Source organism: Sodiomyces alkalinus (assembly GCF_003711515.1).
Source record: "Sodiomyces alkalinus F11 unplaced genomic scaffold SODALscaffold_2, whole genome shotgun sequence".
Classification (NCBI taxonomy): Eukaryota; Fungi; Ascomycota; class Sordariomycetes; order Glomerellales; family Plectosphaerellaceae; genus Sodiomyces; species Sodiomyces alkalinus.
The window spans coordinates 1,773,374-1,788,601 of NW_021167080.1; the positions used below are offsets into that span (position 1 = coordinate 1,773,374).

The 15,228-nt window shown below is 56.1% G+C and overlaps 6 protein-coding genes across 6 annotated transcripts; 3 read left to right on the forward strand and 3 right to left on the reverse strand.

Moving 5' to 3' along the window:
- Positions 1-67: 67 nt before the first annotated feature.
- Positions 68-1,467, reverse strand: SODALDRAFT_271195 (hypothetical protein; the record flags this gene model as incomplete). The annotated part of the gene is made up of 2 exons (XM_028607755.1): positions 68-1,185; positions 1,254-1,467. 2 exons carry the CDS (start codon positions 1,465-1,467, stop codon positions 68-70), a joined length of 1,332 nt encoding a protein of 443 aa, XP_028468177.1.
- A 920-nt stretch (positions 1,468-2,387) lies between these two features.
- On the forward strand, positions 2,388-5,072 carry SODALDRAFT_330090 (hypothetical protein). The gene is made up of 2 exons (XM_028611119.1): positions 2,388-3,907; positions 3,985-5,072. The coding sequence occupies exons 1-2, from the start codon at positions 2,736-2,738 to the stop codon at positions 4,802-4,804; spliced, it is 1,992 nt and encodes a 663-aa protein (XP_028468178.1). The 5' UTR covers positions 2,388-2,735; the 3' UTR covers positions 4,805-5,072.
- A 465-nt stretch (positions 5,073-5,537) lies between these two features.
- SODALDRAFT_290572 (dihydrofolate reductase) lies at positions 5,538-6,563 on the forward strand. Its single transcript, XM_028608644.1, has 2 exons — positions 5,538-5,833; positions 5,953-6,563. Exons 1-2 carry the CDS (start codon positions 5,675-5,677, stop codon positions 6,481-6,483), a joined length of 690 nt encoding a protein of 229 aa, XP_028468179.1. The 5' UTR covers positions 5,538-5,674; the 3' UTR covers positions 6,484-6,563.
- Positions 6,543-8,301, reverse strand: SODALDRAFT_348638 (hypothetical protein). The gene is made up of 2 exons (XM_028613380.1): positions 7,634-8,301; positions 6,543-7,494 (listed from the first exon to the last, which is right to left on the reverse strand). Exons 1-2 carry the CDS (start codon positions 8,151-8,153, stop codon positions 6,866-6,868), a joined length of 1,149 nt encoding a protein of 382 aa, XP_028468180.1. The 5' UTR covers positions 8,154-8,301; the 3' UTR covers positions 6,543-6,865.
- A 270-nt stretch (positions 8,302-8,571) lies between these two features.
- On the reverse strand, positions 8,572-10,733 carry SODALDRAFT_342844 (3-oxoacyl-synthase; the record flags this gene model as incomplete). The annotated part of the gene is made up of 4 exons (XM_028613103.1): positions 8,572-8,901; positions 9,064-9,786; positions 9,927-10,285; positions 10,730-10,733. 4 exons carry the CDS (start codon positions 10,731-10,733, stop codon positions 8,740-8,742), a joined length of 1,248 nt encoding a protein of 415 aa, XP_028468181.1. The 3' UTR covers positions 8,572-8,739.
- A 1,146-nt stretch (positions 10,734-11,879) lies between these two features.
- On the forward strand, positions 11,880-14,934 carry SODALDRAFT_338197 (sexual differentiation process protein isp4; the record flags this gene model as incomplete). Its single annotated transcript, XM_028612753.1, has 7 exons — positions 11,880-12,096; positions 12,178-12,738; positions 12,839-13,178; positions 13,267-13,485; positions 13,579-13,774; positions 13,866-14,071; positions 14,205-14,934. The coding sequence occupies 7 exons, from the start codon at positions 11,880-11,882 to the stop codon at positions 14,932-14,934; spliced, it is 2,469 nt and encodes an 822-aa protein (XP_028468182.1).
- Between the last annotated feature and the right edge of the window lie 294 nt (positions 14,935-15,228).

The window sequence follows — 15,228 nt, forward strand, 5'->3', positions numbered from 1 at the left end:
ATAACAATCGTGGCCTCGCCGGCGCTTCCAAGCCGGACGGAGGGTCCACATTCATCGACGGGCAATATCAGATTGGAGTGGCGTCGGAATCCACCATGGCGCCGTTACCCATGGCGACGGAAAAGAGTTCCTTACCCAGGGGACCGGGGGGATGCAAGGGGAAAACGGCGGCCTCCATGGTGTTGCCGTCGAATATGACCGTATTTTGGATGGGCTGTTGGGTCTGGCCGAGGACGTTGATGACGTCCTGGGCCAGCTGGCCGCCGATGAGGGCGGTGACGGGGGCGATCTCGCTGCCGAGGTTCTGGAGGAAGCTGCGGAGGAACTCGGAGCGGAGGGTCTCGGAGGGGAGGCCGAGCTGGGCGTGCTGGGCGGTGGCGAGCTTGGTGAAGAGGGCGAGGTCCTCGTTGGTGTGGCTGGGGAGGCGGCCGGCGTGGAGGGACTGGAACTGCCAGAGGGCGCGGAGGCAGGAGAGGGCGGGCGGGACGGCCTTGCGGCGGCGGGGGCTGCGGGCGATGTCGTCCGGGAGCTGGGCGGCTTCGGAGGAGAGGTACCAGGTGGAGTAGAGCTCGCGCTTGGTGACGGACTCGACGGTCTTGCCGGCGCGCTCGGTCTTGGTCTGGACGTCGACGACGGCGCGGGTGCGCGACTCGGGCCCGATCTTGGTGGCGATGTTGCTGAGCTCGCGCTCGATGACGTAGTCGTGCTCGATGAGGTCGGCGAAGATGAAGCCGTAGAAGCCGTGGGTGCCGGCGGCGTAGAAGGGTTCCTGGTGGAGCCGGGTGGCGGTGTTGATGATGTTGAGCGGGGCCGGGTCGAGGTCGGTGGCGATGACGAGGTCGAAGGAGGAGAAGTAGCTGGTGCCCTTGGCTTCGACGCGGTCCGGGTCGGCGTGGACGGCCACGCGCGGGTTCAGCCTCTGGACGGCGGGGGCGGCGGCGACGGCGCGGTTCTGGCCGACGTGGTTCTCCTCGGCGGAGAGGAAGAACTGGGATCCCAGATTGAATTCGGTGACGACGTCGCCGTCGAGGATGGTCAGTGAGCCGATGCCGGCGAGGACGAGGTTCTTGGCGACTTCGTTTCCCAGGGCCTTCATGGTGATGAGGAGGACGTTGGCCCTTCTAATTTTCTCCTGGGCCTGCATGCCCCAGAGGCGAATCTGGCGGTCATACAGAGCAATTTCATCTGAGATAGCAGGTTAGCCAACGATGCATGCATGTCAAAAAGCTGAGATGCAGATGGGATGGGCTCACCTGCACTGATGCCGTCATTGACCACGGCAGGGGCGGCGGCGGCGGCAGACGTAATGACTGGCACAGCATCATTGCTTGCTGGCGTAGGATTTTGAGCAGATGGAAGAGACTGTTGGGACATGAAGGCCTCGCCGGTAGGAAGCATGCCCGGAAGGACTTCGGGAACGGCGCCTGGCGCGACTTCTTGAAGGGCTTCCGGTAGGACCTGGTCCATGGGAGCCGGGTGTGGGTGTGACGGGATGGCCAATGCCGGTCCGATGGCAGCCGGAGTAGCAGCTACCGAGGGAGTATCATGTTCCTGTTCCTGTTCCTGGTAATCTTGACGCGGAGCCTGGTTCTCCATGATGAATTGGTCCAGGTGGTGGAAAGATGGAGAGAAGAACAAGAGAAAGGTACTTTTTTACTTTTTGTTGGGGCTTGCTAAAGTTGAAGCTCAAGGGGATCTGTCGCGATTGTGATTGGGCAGGTCATGGTAACATGTCGGTGTAGGTCGATGGTTCCTCCTTGTTTGGGAAACAAACGAAGTCGGTCGTTGACCCGGTCCGTGCGCCTACCTGTTTGGTTTTAGTTGAGCGAGCCACCTTGTCGGACTTGCTGCGCCACGGGTCCTGCCGTGATACTGTATCTTGCCCACTTCCCACACTTTCCCGTTCCGTACCTAATGACTACTTCGTATGATATCTCCCACCGTGCGGAGTACTGTTTAGGGACCTCGTTCAAGCTGCCGTCTCAGTTGTTTTAACGACGAATGTCTCTCAAAAGGCGTTCAAGGCTTATGGGCTTGGGTTACCTTGTGCGGGACAAGTCGTGAAGAGACCCAGGTATGTCGTAGTAGCTGTGTATTTGTCTTCTCCTTCTTTTACCTACCTAAGGTACTTCGTAGTATCTGTACCTTACTTCATAAGGTACGGAGGCACCTTCTCATTCCAGCACCCCATATCGGAAATAAAGTTGCCTGTGGACGGTACCTTTCAACGTACCTTAGGTATTCATTGCTCACAGTAACGAACCTAACACCTAAGGTAGGCTCACTGTGTGTGTCACGTCACATGGGCTTACCTTATCCATACCTTACGTACCCCTCTCTTTTGTCCCCGACATACGTCCAGCTCCATTTTCGTTCCCTCTGCACACTTTCTATCCGTGCTTTGTAGGTAGCAAGGCATTTCGACGAAAAAGGCCACGACCTCTTCAAACGAATAGACCCTTTCAAACATTCTCTTTCTACCTTTCGACTTCATACTTACCAGAAGCCCCGACCGACTGGCCCTTCGATCCGAGGACCGCTAGTCCTTTGTGGTCGTCGACCTTCTGCGCCCAAATATCGAGGAGGGGATCCTTCCGTTAGCAATGTGGCCCGTCCTATGCCCTTGGACTCAAGTCTCGGCATAAAGCTGGTCACTACAATAGTCTTTGAACGCACATCGGCCTGGCTCCCTTGACAACACAAACACACATAGTTGGGCTTGGGGGAAGCCAAGGATGCCGACTCGGGGCGCCGGCCATTCGATTTACGATTCTACTCGGCGAACCCTTCAAGAATCAGCAGTTTCTCAAGACGACGATTTCCCGCCCTTCTCTTCCGGCCACAGACTCCCGCCTCGGAGATCTTGGGCGAGAAATAGGGATCTTGACGTGCACCCTGAGACTTCTTCGATATCAACAGCAGTCTCCCAGCTTCGTCGTCGAGTGGTTGACCGCCTAGCCGCCATACGAGACTCCGAATTCGCATCGAACCCACACAACCCAGCAAACCGCCCAGGAGAGTCTCCGAATCACTACCTTCAGAGTAGAACCCGTCAGCTGGCCGATTGGGATCTCCAAGCTGAGTACGAAGAGTTGCTGCGCGACTTTCAAATTTCCGACCCTAGCCTCTTCACCCCCTCGACTTTCAGCACCCTTCGCTTCCTCGAGCAGGAACGACAGTTTGCGCGCAGCGTGGCACAGGCGAACCATTTGGTATCCGGCAGGAGAGATACCCCGATAAGCAACGGCAGCAATACCGGCAACAGTAACAGCAACTACGACAGCCCCGACCGCAGGCGCCTCGCCATGCCTTTCTCATTCAACGACGAGCAGGATCGCCGGCGTCATTCACGTCCCAACGGCGCTGCCGCCAGAACCCCCCATCGGTCGACGGCTCCCCCAGCTGGTGACGGGGATGACGACCTTGGCTTTGCCGGCTTGGGCGCCGGCGATCCCTTTCGGAACGCATTAGAGCGCCTGCCACAAAACGCCTTCTCGCCCTTCTCGCCGCCGCCTTATGCCTCTAACCTGTCTCTGTCGCACTTCAACGTGTCGTCGTCGGGCACAGGCACAAGCCTGCGACCGCACGAACATGCGGAAGATAACTACCGGGCAAAACGTCGCAAAATCGAGTCGGACCGGATCGCCCCGACTTTCAAGGGTTTCCGGTACGGACGATACGGCCAGGTCGAGCCCGGGGACTTGACTATGGAGATTGTAAGTTGCGATGGCGGCCTGTTCTCGAACGGGTCGTCCTACACTTACGAGAACATCCTCAAAAACGACAAGTCGGTATACTGCACCAAGTCGAGCCGGTGCAACATAGTGTTGCGGCACCAAGGGGCAACTTCCTTTTGTCTCAAAGAGCTGATCATCAAGGCCCCCGGCTCGGGCAACTACTCCTCGCCGTATGTACAGACGGTTCTCCTTTCATTCTTGTCAGCTGAATCTCGCTAATGGGATTTTTTTTTATCGAAACGGCCAGTGTACGGGAGGGCATGGTGTTCGTTGCGATGAACCAAGATGACCTCTTGACCCGCACAGCGCAGTATCAGATTCCGTATGCGCCACCGAAATACAGCAGGGACCATCGTCCGCTGGCTCCCATCATCTCCATCCGCCACAACGAGGACGGGACGGTGGTTACCCGAACATCCAGCCGTAGCAGGAGGGTGTTCCGCATGGGGGGAGACGACGATGACGATGACGAGGAGGACGACGTGGGGACGGCGCAGATCCCCCCGGAGTTCTCCACTGACGGGTCTCCGTTCAACGTGACGACAGTGTGTAGCGATGACGAGAGCGACGGGGGAAACCCCCGGGCGGGCATCCATCGGCGGGCCCCGAACAGGATCGGGGCCCTGCCCTTTGAGAGCGACAGCAGCGACGATGGCAACTCGATCGGTCACGATGAGTACGGATTTGACGACGTGTGGGCGCCAGCGTCGCGGCGCGGAGGGACGCGAAACATGACGCTCGCCGAGGCACTGAGGACGTACCCAGGCACGACGACGGCGACTGCGACTACGACTGCGGCCGCGACGGCGGCCACGACCACGACCACGGCCACACAAGATATACCGAGAGCGGGCGGCAGGTGCGAGCTGATGGCGCCGCACGCCAAGTTTTACATCGAGAAGGACAAGAGCAAGTGCACCATCCGGTTCGACCCCCCAGTATCGGGGCGGTTCATCCTGCTGAAGATGTGGAGCCCCAACCGGGAGGGCAGTAACATTGACATCCAGGCCGTTATTGCCAAGGGCTTTGCGGGTCCGAGGTATTTTCCTTCGGTCGAGCTTCGGTGACTTTTTTCTTTTCTTTTTATTTCTTTGTCGCACGAAAGATGGTATGGTAACATGGTTATGGGTTGGGGAATTATCTCGTCATACGTCTCATCGCACAGGGCGATTTGACTGCCTCCTCATCCGCAGTGAGAGTGGCAGGGGAGGGAGTTTTCTAACTACGACTGGGTGATGCCTATGAGACGACTATATTATCTCTACGGAGTACACGGCATCGGTTAAGGATGAGCGAATGACGGACGGTTGGCGTTATGGGCGTTTTGAGGTGATGGCAGGCATAGTTCTTCGCATGGCCTATCCATATACTTAGGTCACGAATGATAGCTGACATCGCATGGTGTCATTCTACGAATATCTATTGCTTTTCCTTTTTTTTTTTTTTGCCCTTTCTTTTTTGGTGATGTTTCCAGTCATATGATGCTGTGTGTGTGTTGGAGTGAGCTCAACAGATGTTATCTCCGAGGAAAAGAACAGTGCAATAAAATAAAATAAAATAAAATAAAATGAAGAATCGAGTGGAAGAAAGATTAAGATCGGAGAAATCAAACAATAAAAGAAAACGCGCCGAAAAAGAAAAAAAAGAGAGAAGGAAAAAAAAAAAAAAAAAAAAAAAAACTAGAGTGTTTTTCATTAGATTTTACTCTATTCCTGGCCAAACCAGAGACGCCGGTGGTGTTGACTCTCACGAGTTAGTCGAGTAAGTACCTTATTGGAGCACCTCGGAGTAAAATCCAATAAACAATTCAACATTAAACACCTAACCAGATTTTCCCATTGCTCGGGAACAGCGCAACAAACCCAAACGACAGAAGAGAGGCCGTTCGACGTTACAAAAGCACGAAAGAAAAGACGAAAGGCCCCATACTCGTCGAAATGACACCTTCGGCAGCCCCGGCGGCTGCGCTGGAGCTCACCCTCATCGTAGCCGCCACGCGGTCCATGGGCATCGGGTTCAACGGCGGACTGCCCTGGACGGGCCTCAAGAAGGAAATGGCCTACTTTGCCCGCGTCACCAAGCGTCTTTCACCTCAGGTACACCCTTTTCCCTTTTCCCTTTTCCCTTTTGCCTGCTCGCCTTCTTCCTAGCTTCATCCTCCTTTCGACATAAACTGACACCATTTTTACCTCCTTTGTTCTTCTATTCATACTAGGCACCCTCTGGCGCAATGAACGCCGTCATCATGGGACGCAAAACCTGGGACAGCATCCCCGAGCGATTCCGGCCCTTGAAGGACCGGCTCAATGTCGTGATAAGCCGTTCGCACCCCGATCTCGGCACCGCGTCCTCGGGCGCCACCGCCACCGCCACCGCCGCCGCGACGGAACCGGTGCGCGTGGCGTCCCTCGATGCGGCCATCGCGTATCTCTCCTCCGCGGAGCGCCCCCCCGTGGGGAAGGTGTTCGTCATCGGCGGGGCGCAGATTTATGCCGCCGCTCTGAGGACGGCGTATGCGAAGCGGGTGTTGCTGACCAGCGTGCTGGAGCCCGAGTTTGGGTGTGATGTTTTCTTTCCTTTGGGGTTGGGGGGGGGATTGGAATCTGAGGTCAAGGGGTGGGCGAAGAGGGAGAAGGCCGCGCTGGATGCGTGGGTGGGTGAGGAGGTCCAGGAGGGTGTGCAGGAGGAGAACGGCACGCGCTATGAGTTCCAGATGTGGGAGGCTACGGAGAGCAATTACAACTAGATGTCGATTTGTCTGAGAACATATGGAGTGGTGGGTAAGTAAACTTTTATGATTGCTACTTTTTTTTTTTTTTTTTTTTTCGTTTTCTTCTTCTTTTATGGCGGCCTTTCCTCTTCCACGGTTCAGTGCATATCCTCCTGCAGTGATGGGAGCGCTCAGCTCCTCGTCGTACATGGTAGATGGGAAAGACGAATATGCCCAGCCGATGACCAACCAACCCCTTTTGTTATCATACATGAAAATGGTACAGTCTAATATGGCTTTACAAGATGTGTGTCCACATACACACGTACACAGATTATCTTTCATCAGTCAGACCATCCGCCTCCACATCAACCATCTCACAGGCCAGCCAATCCCCACATGATCGCGAGATTCTCGCTCAGCCGGTGCTCTCCACCGTCTTCGCCTGGCCACCAACACCACTAGCACTAGCACTAGCACCGGCACCGGCAGCAGCAGCAGCAGCAGCAGGCGCACTGCCTCCCCCCTCCACGCGAGCAGAACCATCGTACAGCGCCTTCAGCTCGTCGCAAGGCCTGTCAACAAGGGGGAACATGGCCCTGGGATCCCTGCGGAAGACGTGGTGGGGGGCGGCGACGAGGCTCTCGATATCCATGTTCTCGAGGTCCTTGAGGGTGAGGCGCATCCAGACGACGATGGCGGCGAGGGCGCGCAGGTCGACGTCCTCGCGGGCCTTGAAGAGGTTCCGCCACACGGCCGAGGCGAGGACGCGGTCGCTCCCCTTGGCGAGCCCTTCGTCGTAGGCGGCGATCAGGCCGCGCCACTGCATGAAGATGTCCTTGAGGTAGCGCTGGCGGAGCGCCGACGACGCCATGCCGTGGTTCAGGTGCATGACGCGCTCGCAGTCGAAGAAGAAGTTGTCGACGAACTGGGCCTGCATGGTCTTGGCCGTGTCGCGCTCCAGACACCGCATCCGCGCCACCACGAGGTACATGTGCAGCATGGTGACGTGGGACCACGAGCTGAAGGAGGGGGAGAGGTTGAAGACTGAGTGAGAGGCGGGTAAAGGGGAGGGGAGGTCATGGTTAGTCTTGGTCTTTACTGGCCGTTGAAGAAGGGAAGAAGAGGGAAGGAAAAAAAAAAAAAGGAAAAGAAAAAAAAGGAAAAGAAAAAAAAGGAAACTCACCCTCTAACCACGGCCCTTCAGCTGTTCCCAACTCCTCGCCCTCGGCCGTCTGGGGCACTTCATCCTTTCTCCGCAGCTCTTCCGAGATGGTATACGCCGCCGGCGCGGCGCACAGCTTGTAGAGCTTGTCGAGGGAGCTGGTGAGGAGATAAGGGGTCGATATCGCGTTGTAAGCAGCTAGACGGGAGCTGACGTTCCGCAAGGCCGCGGAAGCGGAGCCCACAGGAGCATCTGACGACGGGGGGGGTTCAGCAGAGGCCTTCGAGGGAGCAGATGACGGCGATTGGGAGGTCGGTCGGGATGTAGATCGGGGGCCTGAGACGGCGCGGCGGTAGGCCGAGTGGGCGAATTGGCGTCGTGCTGTTGGAATGGCTGCGGATGCGGCGGCCACGGGTCTTGAAGAGGTCGAGAAGGAGGAGAAGGGAGAGGAGCAGGATGAAGAGGAGGGGATGTTGAGGTCGGTCGAGACGCGCAGACTCCTTGCTAGATGTCGAGCATGGCGGCAACTCTGGCAAGCCATTTTTTTTGTTTTTGCGAGGTGAAGGAATTGGGATCGATTAGATGCAATTCATTGAATAGAAACAAGCAAATACGTGTATCCTGCACACTGGGGTCGCGGTATTAGGGAGGAATTGAGCGGTGGTGACCCCGGATTGGAAACTCGGGGGGGTGGGTGTGGGTGTGGTCTGCTCGTCTACTCGTCATTCGAAAAAGTTCCAATGAAGTAGAAGCCGCGAATCTTACTAAGTCAGTTGTTTAGCGTCGGAGAAACACCGGGTTCCGTTCGAGGGTCCGTTGACCTAGGTACTTAGGACCCCACTTCATAAGGTACCTACCTACTCGGTGTACACTACCGTAGTCGGTGACAGAGCGGCAGGCATGTGAAGGAAGAGATGAAGCTATCACCAACCCTGTTCTGTATTCAGGTATCGGAGTCCCATCAATTGTATTCTCCCAACCGGATATATATTTCATGCTGCTGAGCTAGTACAGCTCGTATCACAAATTTCACAAATTCCTTCCATGTTCTAAATATACAGTCTATTTCACAATGACAAGGCCCATACTCCCAGCGACCACGACTACTCCGTACCTCAGTTCATTCGCTACTTCATCTTAGAGAATACCAAGGTGGCGTTGGTACCGCCAAACCCAAAGCTATTCGACAAAGCGACGCAAACCTCCTTTTCCTGCGCTTTTCCAGGAACGAAATTGAAATCGACTCCCACGTCCGGTTGTGTGAGGTTCAGCGTTGGCGGGACTATGTTCTATACGGCCCCTGTCAGCGAGCCACGAGAGGAATACGAGATGTAATGAAGGGTCAGAGGAGGGGGGTAGTGAAAGACCAAAGAAGAATAAAAGACCAAGAAAAAGGACAAGGAAAAGAAAGGGACACGAAGAAACAAAGGCAGAAGAGATGAAACACTCACCTCCTTGACAGCGAGGACAGAGAACAGCGCCTCGATAGCCCCCGCCGCCCCCAGCAAGTGCCCAATGGCACCTTTGGTGCTACTAACCGTCACCTCCTCCTCCTTCTCCTTCCCGTCCTCGCCAAGCAACACGGAGCGGATCGCCTTCGCCTCGGCCGCGTCCCCGATCTGCGTCCCCGTCGCATGGGCATTGACATAGTCGACCCGCGCAGGAACGACAGCCGCCCGCCGGAGCGCAGCCCGCATGGCCATGGTGGCCCCGGTGCCGTCCTCGCGCGGGGCCGTGATGTGGTAGGCGTCGGCGCTGCACCCGTACCCGGCCAGCTCGGCGTAGACGCGGGCGCCGCGGGCCCGGGCGTGCTCCAGCTCCTCGAGGACCAGGGCGGCGGCGCCCTCGGCGACGACGAAGCCGCCGCGGGCGCGGTCGAAGGGCCGACAGCTCGCGGGCGGGTCGTGGTTGTAGGCGGTGGAGAGGGAGCGGGCGCGGCCGAAGCCGGCGAACGTGAGCGGGTGGATGCAGGACTCGGTGCCGCCGGCAAGCATGACGTCGGCGTCGCCGTAGGCGATGAAGCGGCTCGCGTCGCCGATGGAGTGGGCCCCCGTGGTGCAGGCCGTCGTGACTGCGTGGTTGGGGCCCTGGAAGCCGTGTTTCATGGAGATGTGGCCTGCTGCCATGTTGATGAGGATTTTGGGCACGAAGAGGGGGGATACTTTTTTATAGCCCTGCCGCGGGTTTTTTGTGTGTGTCAGGATTCGTCTTTTCTTCTTCTTCTTTTTTTCATTTCTTTTTTTTCTTCTCATTTCTTCTGTTCTAAAGAGAGAGGGAGAGAGAGAGAAAAAAAGGGAGAAAGCCGTGGACTCACATCTTGCTGAAAAGCGAGGCTCGTCTCGTACATCTCCTCTAGATTCCCAATGCCGCTTCCCATGCATACACCGGTCGCCGCCTTGTCCTCATCCTTGGTGGGATTCCACCCGGCATCGTCGAGGGCCATTTGCGCGCTGGCCATGGCGTATTGGACGAAGGTCGGCAGACGTCGTTGATCGGATGCGCTGAGCCAGTCGGAGGGCCGCCACTCGTCGCGAGGTACGAGTCCAGAAACGGTGCTGGGCAGTTCACGCCATCGCTGCTGCGGTTCCCAATGCGCTATGCTCGTGATGCCCGATTCGCCCGCAAGGAGGCGATTCCATGTCGTCCTCACACCTACGCCGAGGGGCGTGATCGCTCCCAGGCCCGTCACGACAACCCGTCGCATTATCCTCCCATGTCCTGTCCGTTTTATCTTTTTATAGACAAGTTATCTGTCGAGAGAAAGTTGGCGTGGGTTTGAGATGTCTGTCATTAGCTGCTCGGATGACCTCTGACCTCACAAAGAAGGCATCTCAAAGTTGGGAGCCACAATTTGTGAGCCTTGTGGGTACATACAACGTACCTCGTGGCAGTTGAAACTAATAAGGCACCTAGCTTATGTAAGATTGGTCGGCACCTCAAACCTCGCCTGATACATACAACGTTAAGCTGCGTGAACAAAGTACCCTAGCAGAATACAGAATGCAGGTACGTACTTAGTACTTACATAGTACTTTATACTTCGTACTCTGGCCTTGGGGCATCTCGAGAACCCCTGGAGTCGAGTATCGGTGTGTCTTATTGGTCAGAACAACGAACCCATACCCGTCGGCTCGGTCCAGCTGTGGAGGTTCCAGCTTTCCAGGTTGTTTCGGGATTGGGGTTGGGGGTTGAGGGCTCCACAGGGCCCAGCCCGCTCGATACATAAGGTACCTTACCTTAGGTACAAAGAGTACAGAGTAACACGTCGTGTCTTTCGTCTTTCAGTCTCTCGACGTGCCTTTGTTCTCAACCGAGTTGCTTCATCCTCAACCCATATTCAGCTCGAGGCCCGAATCCACGGAGCCTCGACTACCCTTTGCTAGGATGCTTACTCTTTGAGGGCTATATTAACCTCATTCTTTTTTTTTTTTTTTTTTTTTTTTTTTTTTTTTTTTTTTTTTTGCAATTGACTTATCCATCGTGCGATTCTGTCCATTGACGTCGAAGCATATAAAAAAAACCCCCATATCAAATCGCGGGTCCAACATTCACCGTCAGCAACGTGTTGACCATTTTGCTTGGACACTACGGACATATCGCCTACCCAGTCGTTCCCAGGCGTCAGCAGCCATTATCTCTTCCCCGCCTGTCTATAACCTCTTCGGCGTCTCTCCGTGTCCGCCCGTTACGCATACCATAGTCGGCCCTACAACCTCGTATCTGGGACCACACACGCACGCGTGTTGGTGTCTTAAGGATCGCATCTCATCCGCTCACTCGACGCACATCGTTTAAACATCTCATCTTTTAGGTGCCGCCTATAGATCGGCCCCTATCTCCTATCCATCCGGTATCATACGGTGTCGGCCAAATCTCTTTACCCTTGGGCTTGGGCGTCATACCTTAGCGTGGTATCATCATTACAATACAATATCACACAATCAATCACCTATCACCTATTCGTGTTCTGGGATAGGGCCACATCATCATCGTCTTCAAACGCCAGGGACTACAGCTACCGTCGATTTTACACTTCGGCCATATCCGCGCCATTCTCTCACCCCCTCCGCCACGCCGCTCTTCCGTGCTTTGTCAGGCGAACCTGGTCCAGAATCCTCCTGGCCTGGGCTCCTATAGCAAAGCCACTCTGATCTTCCCCCTCTTAAAGAAGCCCCGCTGCCTCTGATGCCGTAACGCCTGCCTTTTCTTGTCGTTTGGTCATATCGGAATTTTCCCGTTGTTCCAGCGGAGAGAGAACGATATCGCCATGACCAAGTTGTTCGGAAGCCGCTCGGCTTCGGCCGCTGGCACATCTGACAACGATTATGAACTGGGTCCGACAAAAGCGCAGGCACAGGCACAGGCCAGCGGGCGCGAGGTTGACGGACGCGATGATGATCCCTTGGCCCCGGGTTTGGTAGAAAGCAATAGCAGCACCACCGGTCGGGCTAAGGGTGCTTCGCAGAGTCCCTCGCAGTGGGGAGGTCAGTCGAGTGTCTTTGCGCGTGTTGATTATGACGCCGACGACGATGATGAGCGTGGATCCGAACATGAACTTCTCTTAGATCCCGCCCTGGCCGGCGACTACGATTCGAGACCGAGAGACGCAGACGGAAACCCCCTCGTCGACGACGAAGCCGCCATGGAGAAGCAGGACGAGGAGGACTCGCCCTACCCAGAGGTCCGCGCCGCCGTCCGAAACTACGACGAAGACGCCCCCTGCAACACCATCCGCGCCTGGACCATCGGCTTGGTCCTCGTCGTCGCCGGCGCCTCCATGAACACCTTCTTCTCCCTGCGCTCGCCTTCCATCGGCATCAGCCCCCTCGTGGCCCAGATCATCGCCTGGCCCATCGGTCATGGCTGGTCCAAGATTATGCCTTCGAGACGCTTCAACACGTTCGGACTCTCCTGGAGCCTTAACCCCGGTCCCTTTAACCGGAAAGAGCACACCATCATTGTCGTCATGGCCAGCGTTTCCTTCTCCGTCGCCTACGCCACCGACATTATTCTCGCGCAGATGGTCTTTTATAAACAGGACTTTGGCTTCGCTTTCCAACTGCTTCTGACCGTCTCTACTCAATCCCTCGGATACGGCATTGCCGGTATTCTGAGAAAGTTCCTCGGTCCGTTTGCCCCCGCTGAAGAACTAAAAGAACTGCATAATATGCATCCACACTTGTCACTTGTCCCGCGGTCTGAAGCTGATTCTTCGTTGACCCCTAGTGTACCCTGCTTCGATGATCTGGCCCGGAATCTTGGTTTCCGTGACTTTGATGAACGCCATGTACGACCGAAATGACCGGCCCGACCCTACCATCATAGGAGGAAAGATGCCGCGGTATAAGTGGTTTGGTCTAGTCACATTGGGCGCTTTCATTTACTACTGGATCCCAGGCTATCTCGCCAGGTGTCTCAGCGTCTTCGCCTTCGTCACTTGGATCGCCCCCAACAACGTCGTCGTGAACCAGCTGTTCGGCGGCTCGACCGGGCTCTCCCTCCTTCCCATCACCTTTGACTGGACCCAGATCACAGGCTTCATCGGATCACCGCTGATTCCTCCCTGGTAAGGGATAGAGAGTCTTTCCTCCTCGCCCACATCATTGTCAGTTGAGAACACGCGAAGAGGGAAAAAAACTGACACGGTGACTCAGGGAGGCGATTGCAAACACTTTGATCGGTGTTGTTGTATTCTTCCTGTTTGGATGTTCCCTTCTCCATTATACAGGCGTTTGGTATTCCGAGTATTTGCCTATGAGCGACTCGGGCACGTATGACAACACCGGCAAGCCTTACAACACGACTCGCATTCTCACCAAGGATATGACTCTCAACGAAGAGGCATACAACAATTACTCTCCGCTGTTTATCAGGTAAGCCAAACGAAGGGGAAGAAAGGGAAAACAATATCGCTCTACATGTCGAGGTGAAGGAGAAGAAGAATAGGAGGCCCTAACTCAGTACAGCACCACCTTTGCCATGTCTTACGGCCTTTCTTTCGCGGCAATATCTTCACTCATCGTCTATACCTACTTGCACAACGGCAAGCAGATCTGGCAGCAGTATAAGAACAGTGCGAAAGAGAAGCCAGACATTCACATGAGGCTCATGAGCAAGTACAAGGAAGCGCCCAGCTGGTGGTACTGGGGCTTGTTCGCCATTGTAAGTTATGCTTCCCGCATGCCTCTCACCCGTCCCGTGTCTTCATGAGGATTTCTGCCTCTTGAACTAGAGCTGAATACTCCGCGTGTAGGTGCTCGCCTTGGGATTCGTTTCCGTGCTAGCATATCCGACCAAGATGACGTGGTGGGCCTTCCTCCTCTCTGTGGGCATCTCCTTCGTCTTCTCCGTCCCCATCGGCATCATCCAGGCCGTCACCAACCACCAGATCGGCCTCAACGTGATGACCGAGTTCATCTACGGATACCTCCAGCCGGGCCGGCCTCTGGCGCTGATGATGTGAGTTCTCGTCTCAACCCCCCCCCCCCCCCCCCCCCACCCCCCCCCCCCCCCCCCCCCCCCCCAACCGTGACCTGACTCCCGCCCCCTGAACAACCAAAGATGCTGACTGGTCACCTCGTCCTCTCTTTAGCTTCAAAACGTTTGGATACATCACCATGTCCCGAGCGCTCAGCTTCGTAGCCGACCTGAAATTCGGCCACTACATGAAGATCCCCCCGCGGACCCTCTTCTGGGCCCAAGTCATCTCCACCACCGTCTCGTGCGTGGTCCAGATCCTCGTCCTCAACGTCGCCCTCAACACCGTCGACGGCGTCTGCACCCCAGACCAGCCCGACCGCTTCACCTGCCCCGGCGCGCGCGTCTTCTTCGCCGCCTCCGTGATCTGGGGCCTCCTCGGCCCCGCGCGGATGTTCTCCCCGGGCCAGATCTACTCGGGCCTCTTCGCCTTCTTCGCCCTCGGCGCCGTCGTCCCCCTCGTCATCTACTTCGGCGCCAAGCGCTGGCCCCGCTCGCCCTTCGGCTTCCTCATGGCCCCGCTCATCTTCGGCGGGCCCAGCAGCATCCCGCCCGCCACCCCGCTCAACTACCTCAGCTGGGGCACCGTCGGCCTGACCTTCCAGTACTGGATCCGCAAGCGCCACTTCAACTGGTGGTCGCGCCTCAACTTCCTCACCTCTTCCGGCCTCGACTTGGGCCTCGCCCTCGCCACCCTCGTCATCTTCTTCGCCCTGTCTATGCACAAGCTCGAGCCGCCCAAGTGGTGGGGCAACGAGGTGGTCAAGACGACGCTGGACTTCAAGGGCAAGTCGGTCCAGACCTATGTCCCGGATGGCCAGACCTTCGGGCCGAGTTCGTGGTAACGAATTTTCGATCATGTTGCGCTGTGCATTTTATTTTTTCTTGATCTACCTTAACCTCCTATCTGCCTCTCGAGCTTTTTTTCTTCTTTTTTTTTCTTCTACGGAATAGCATATTGATCCCTCTTTTCAAGCCACGCATTTATTGTGTCTCGTGAAGCAGCGCCTATCTTCGATATTTTGGGAGAAGAGGGGAAAGGGGGAAATAAAAATAATGAACGTGGCCTTTTGAATCTGAACGAGGGTCTGAACGACATCTATTCATTTCCTTGTCACCAGAGTAATGTCTCATCCGAG

What these genes read in the sequence shown, in the direction of transcription:
- SODALDRAFT_330090 (XM_028611119.1), top strand. Translation starts at nt 2,736, where the DNA reads ATGCCGACTCGGGGCGCCGGCCATTCGATTTACGATTCTACTCGGCGA. An exon ending in TCGGGCAACTACTCCTCGCC is followed by an intron (nt 3,908 to 3,984) that starts GTATGTACAGAC and finishes CGAAACGGCCAG; the next exon opens with TGTACGGGAGGGCATGGTGT.
- SODALDRAFT_348638 (XM_028613380.1), bottom strand. Translation starts at nt 8,153, where the DNA reads ATGGCTTGCCAGAGTTGCCGCCATGCTCGACATCTAGCAAGGAGTCTG. An exon ending in TGAAGGGCCGTGGTTAGAGG is followed by an intron (nt 7,495 to 7,633) that starts GTGAGTTTCCTT and finishes CCTCTCACTCAG; the next exon opens with TCTTCAACCTCTCCCCCTCC.
- SODALDRAFT_290572 (XM_028608644.1), top strand. Translation starts at nt 5,675, where the DNA reads ATGACACCTTCGGCAGCCCCGGCGGCTGCGCTGGAGCTCACCCTCATC. An exon ending in CCAAGCGTCTTTCACCTCAG is followed by an intron (nt 5,834 to 5,952) that starts GTACACCCTTTT and finishes TATTCATACTAG; the next exon opens with GCACCCTCTGGCGCAATGAA.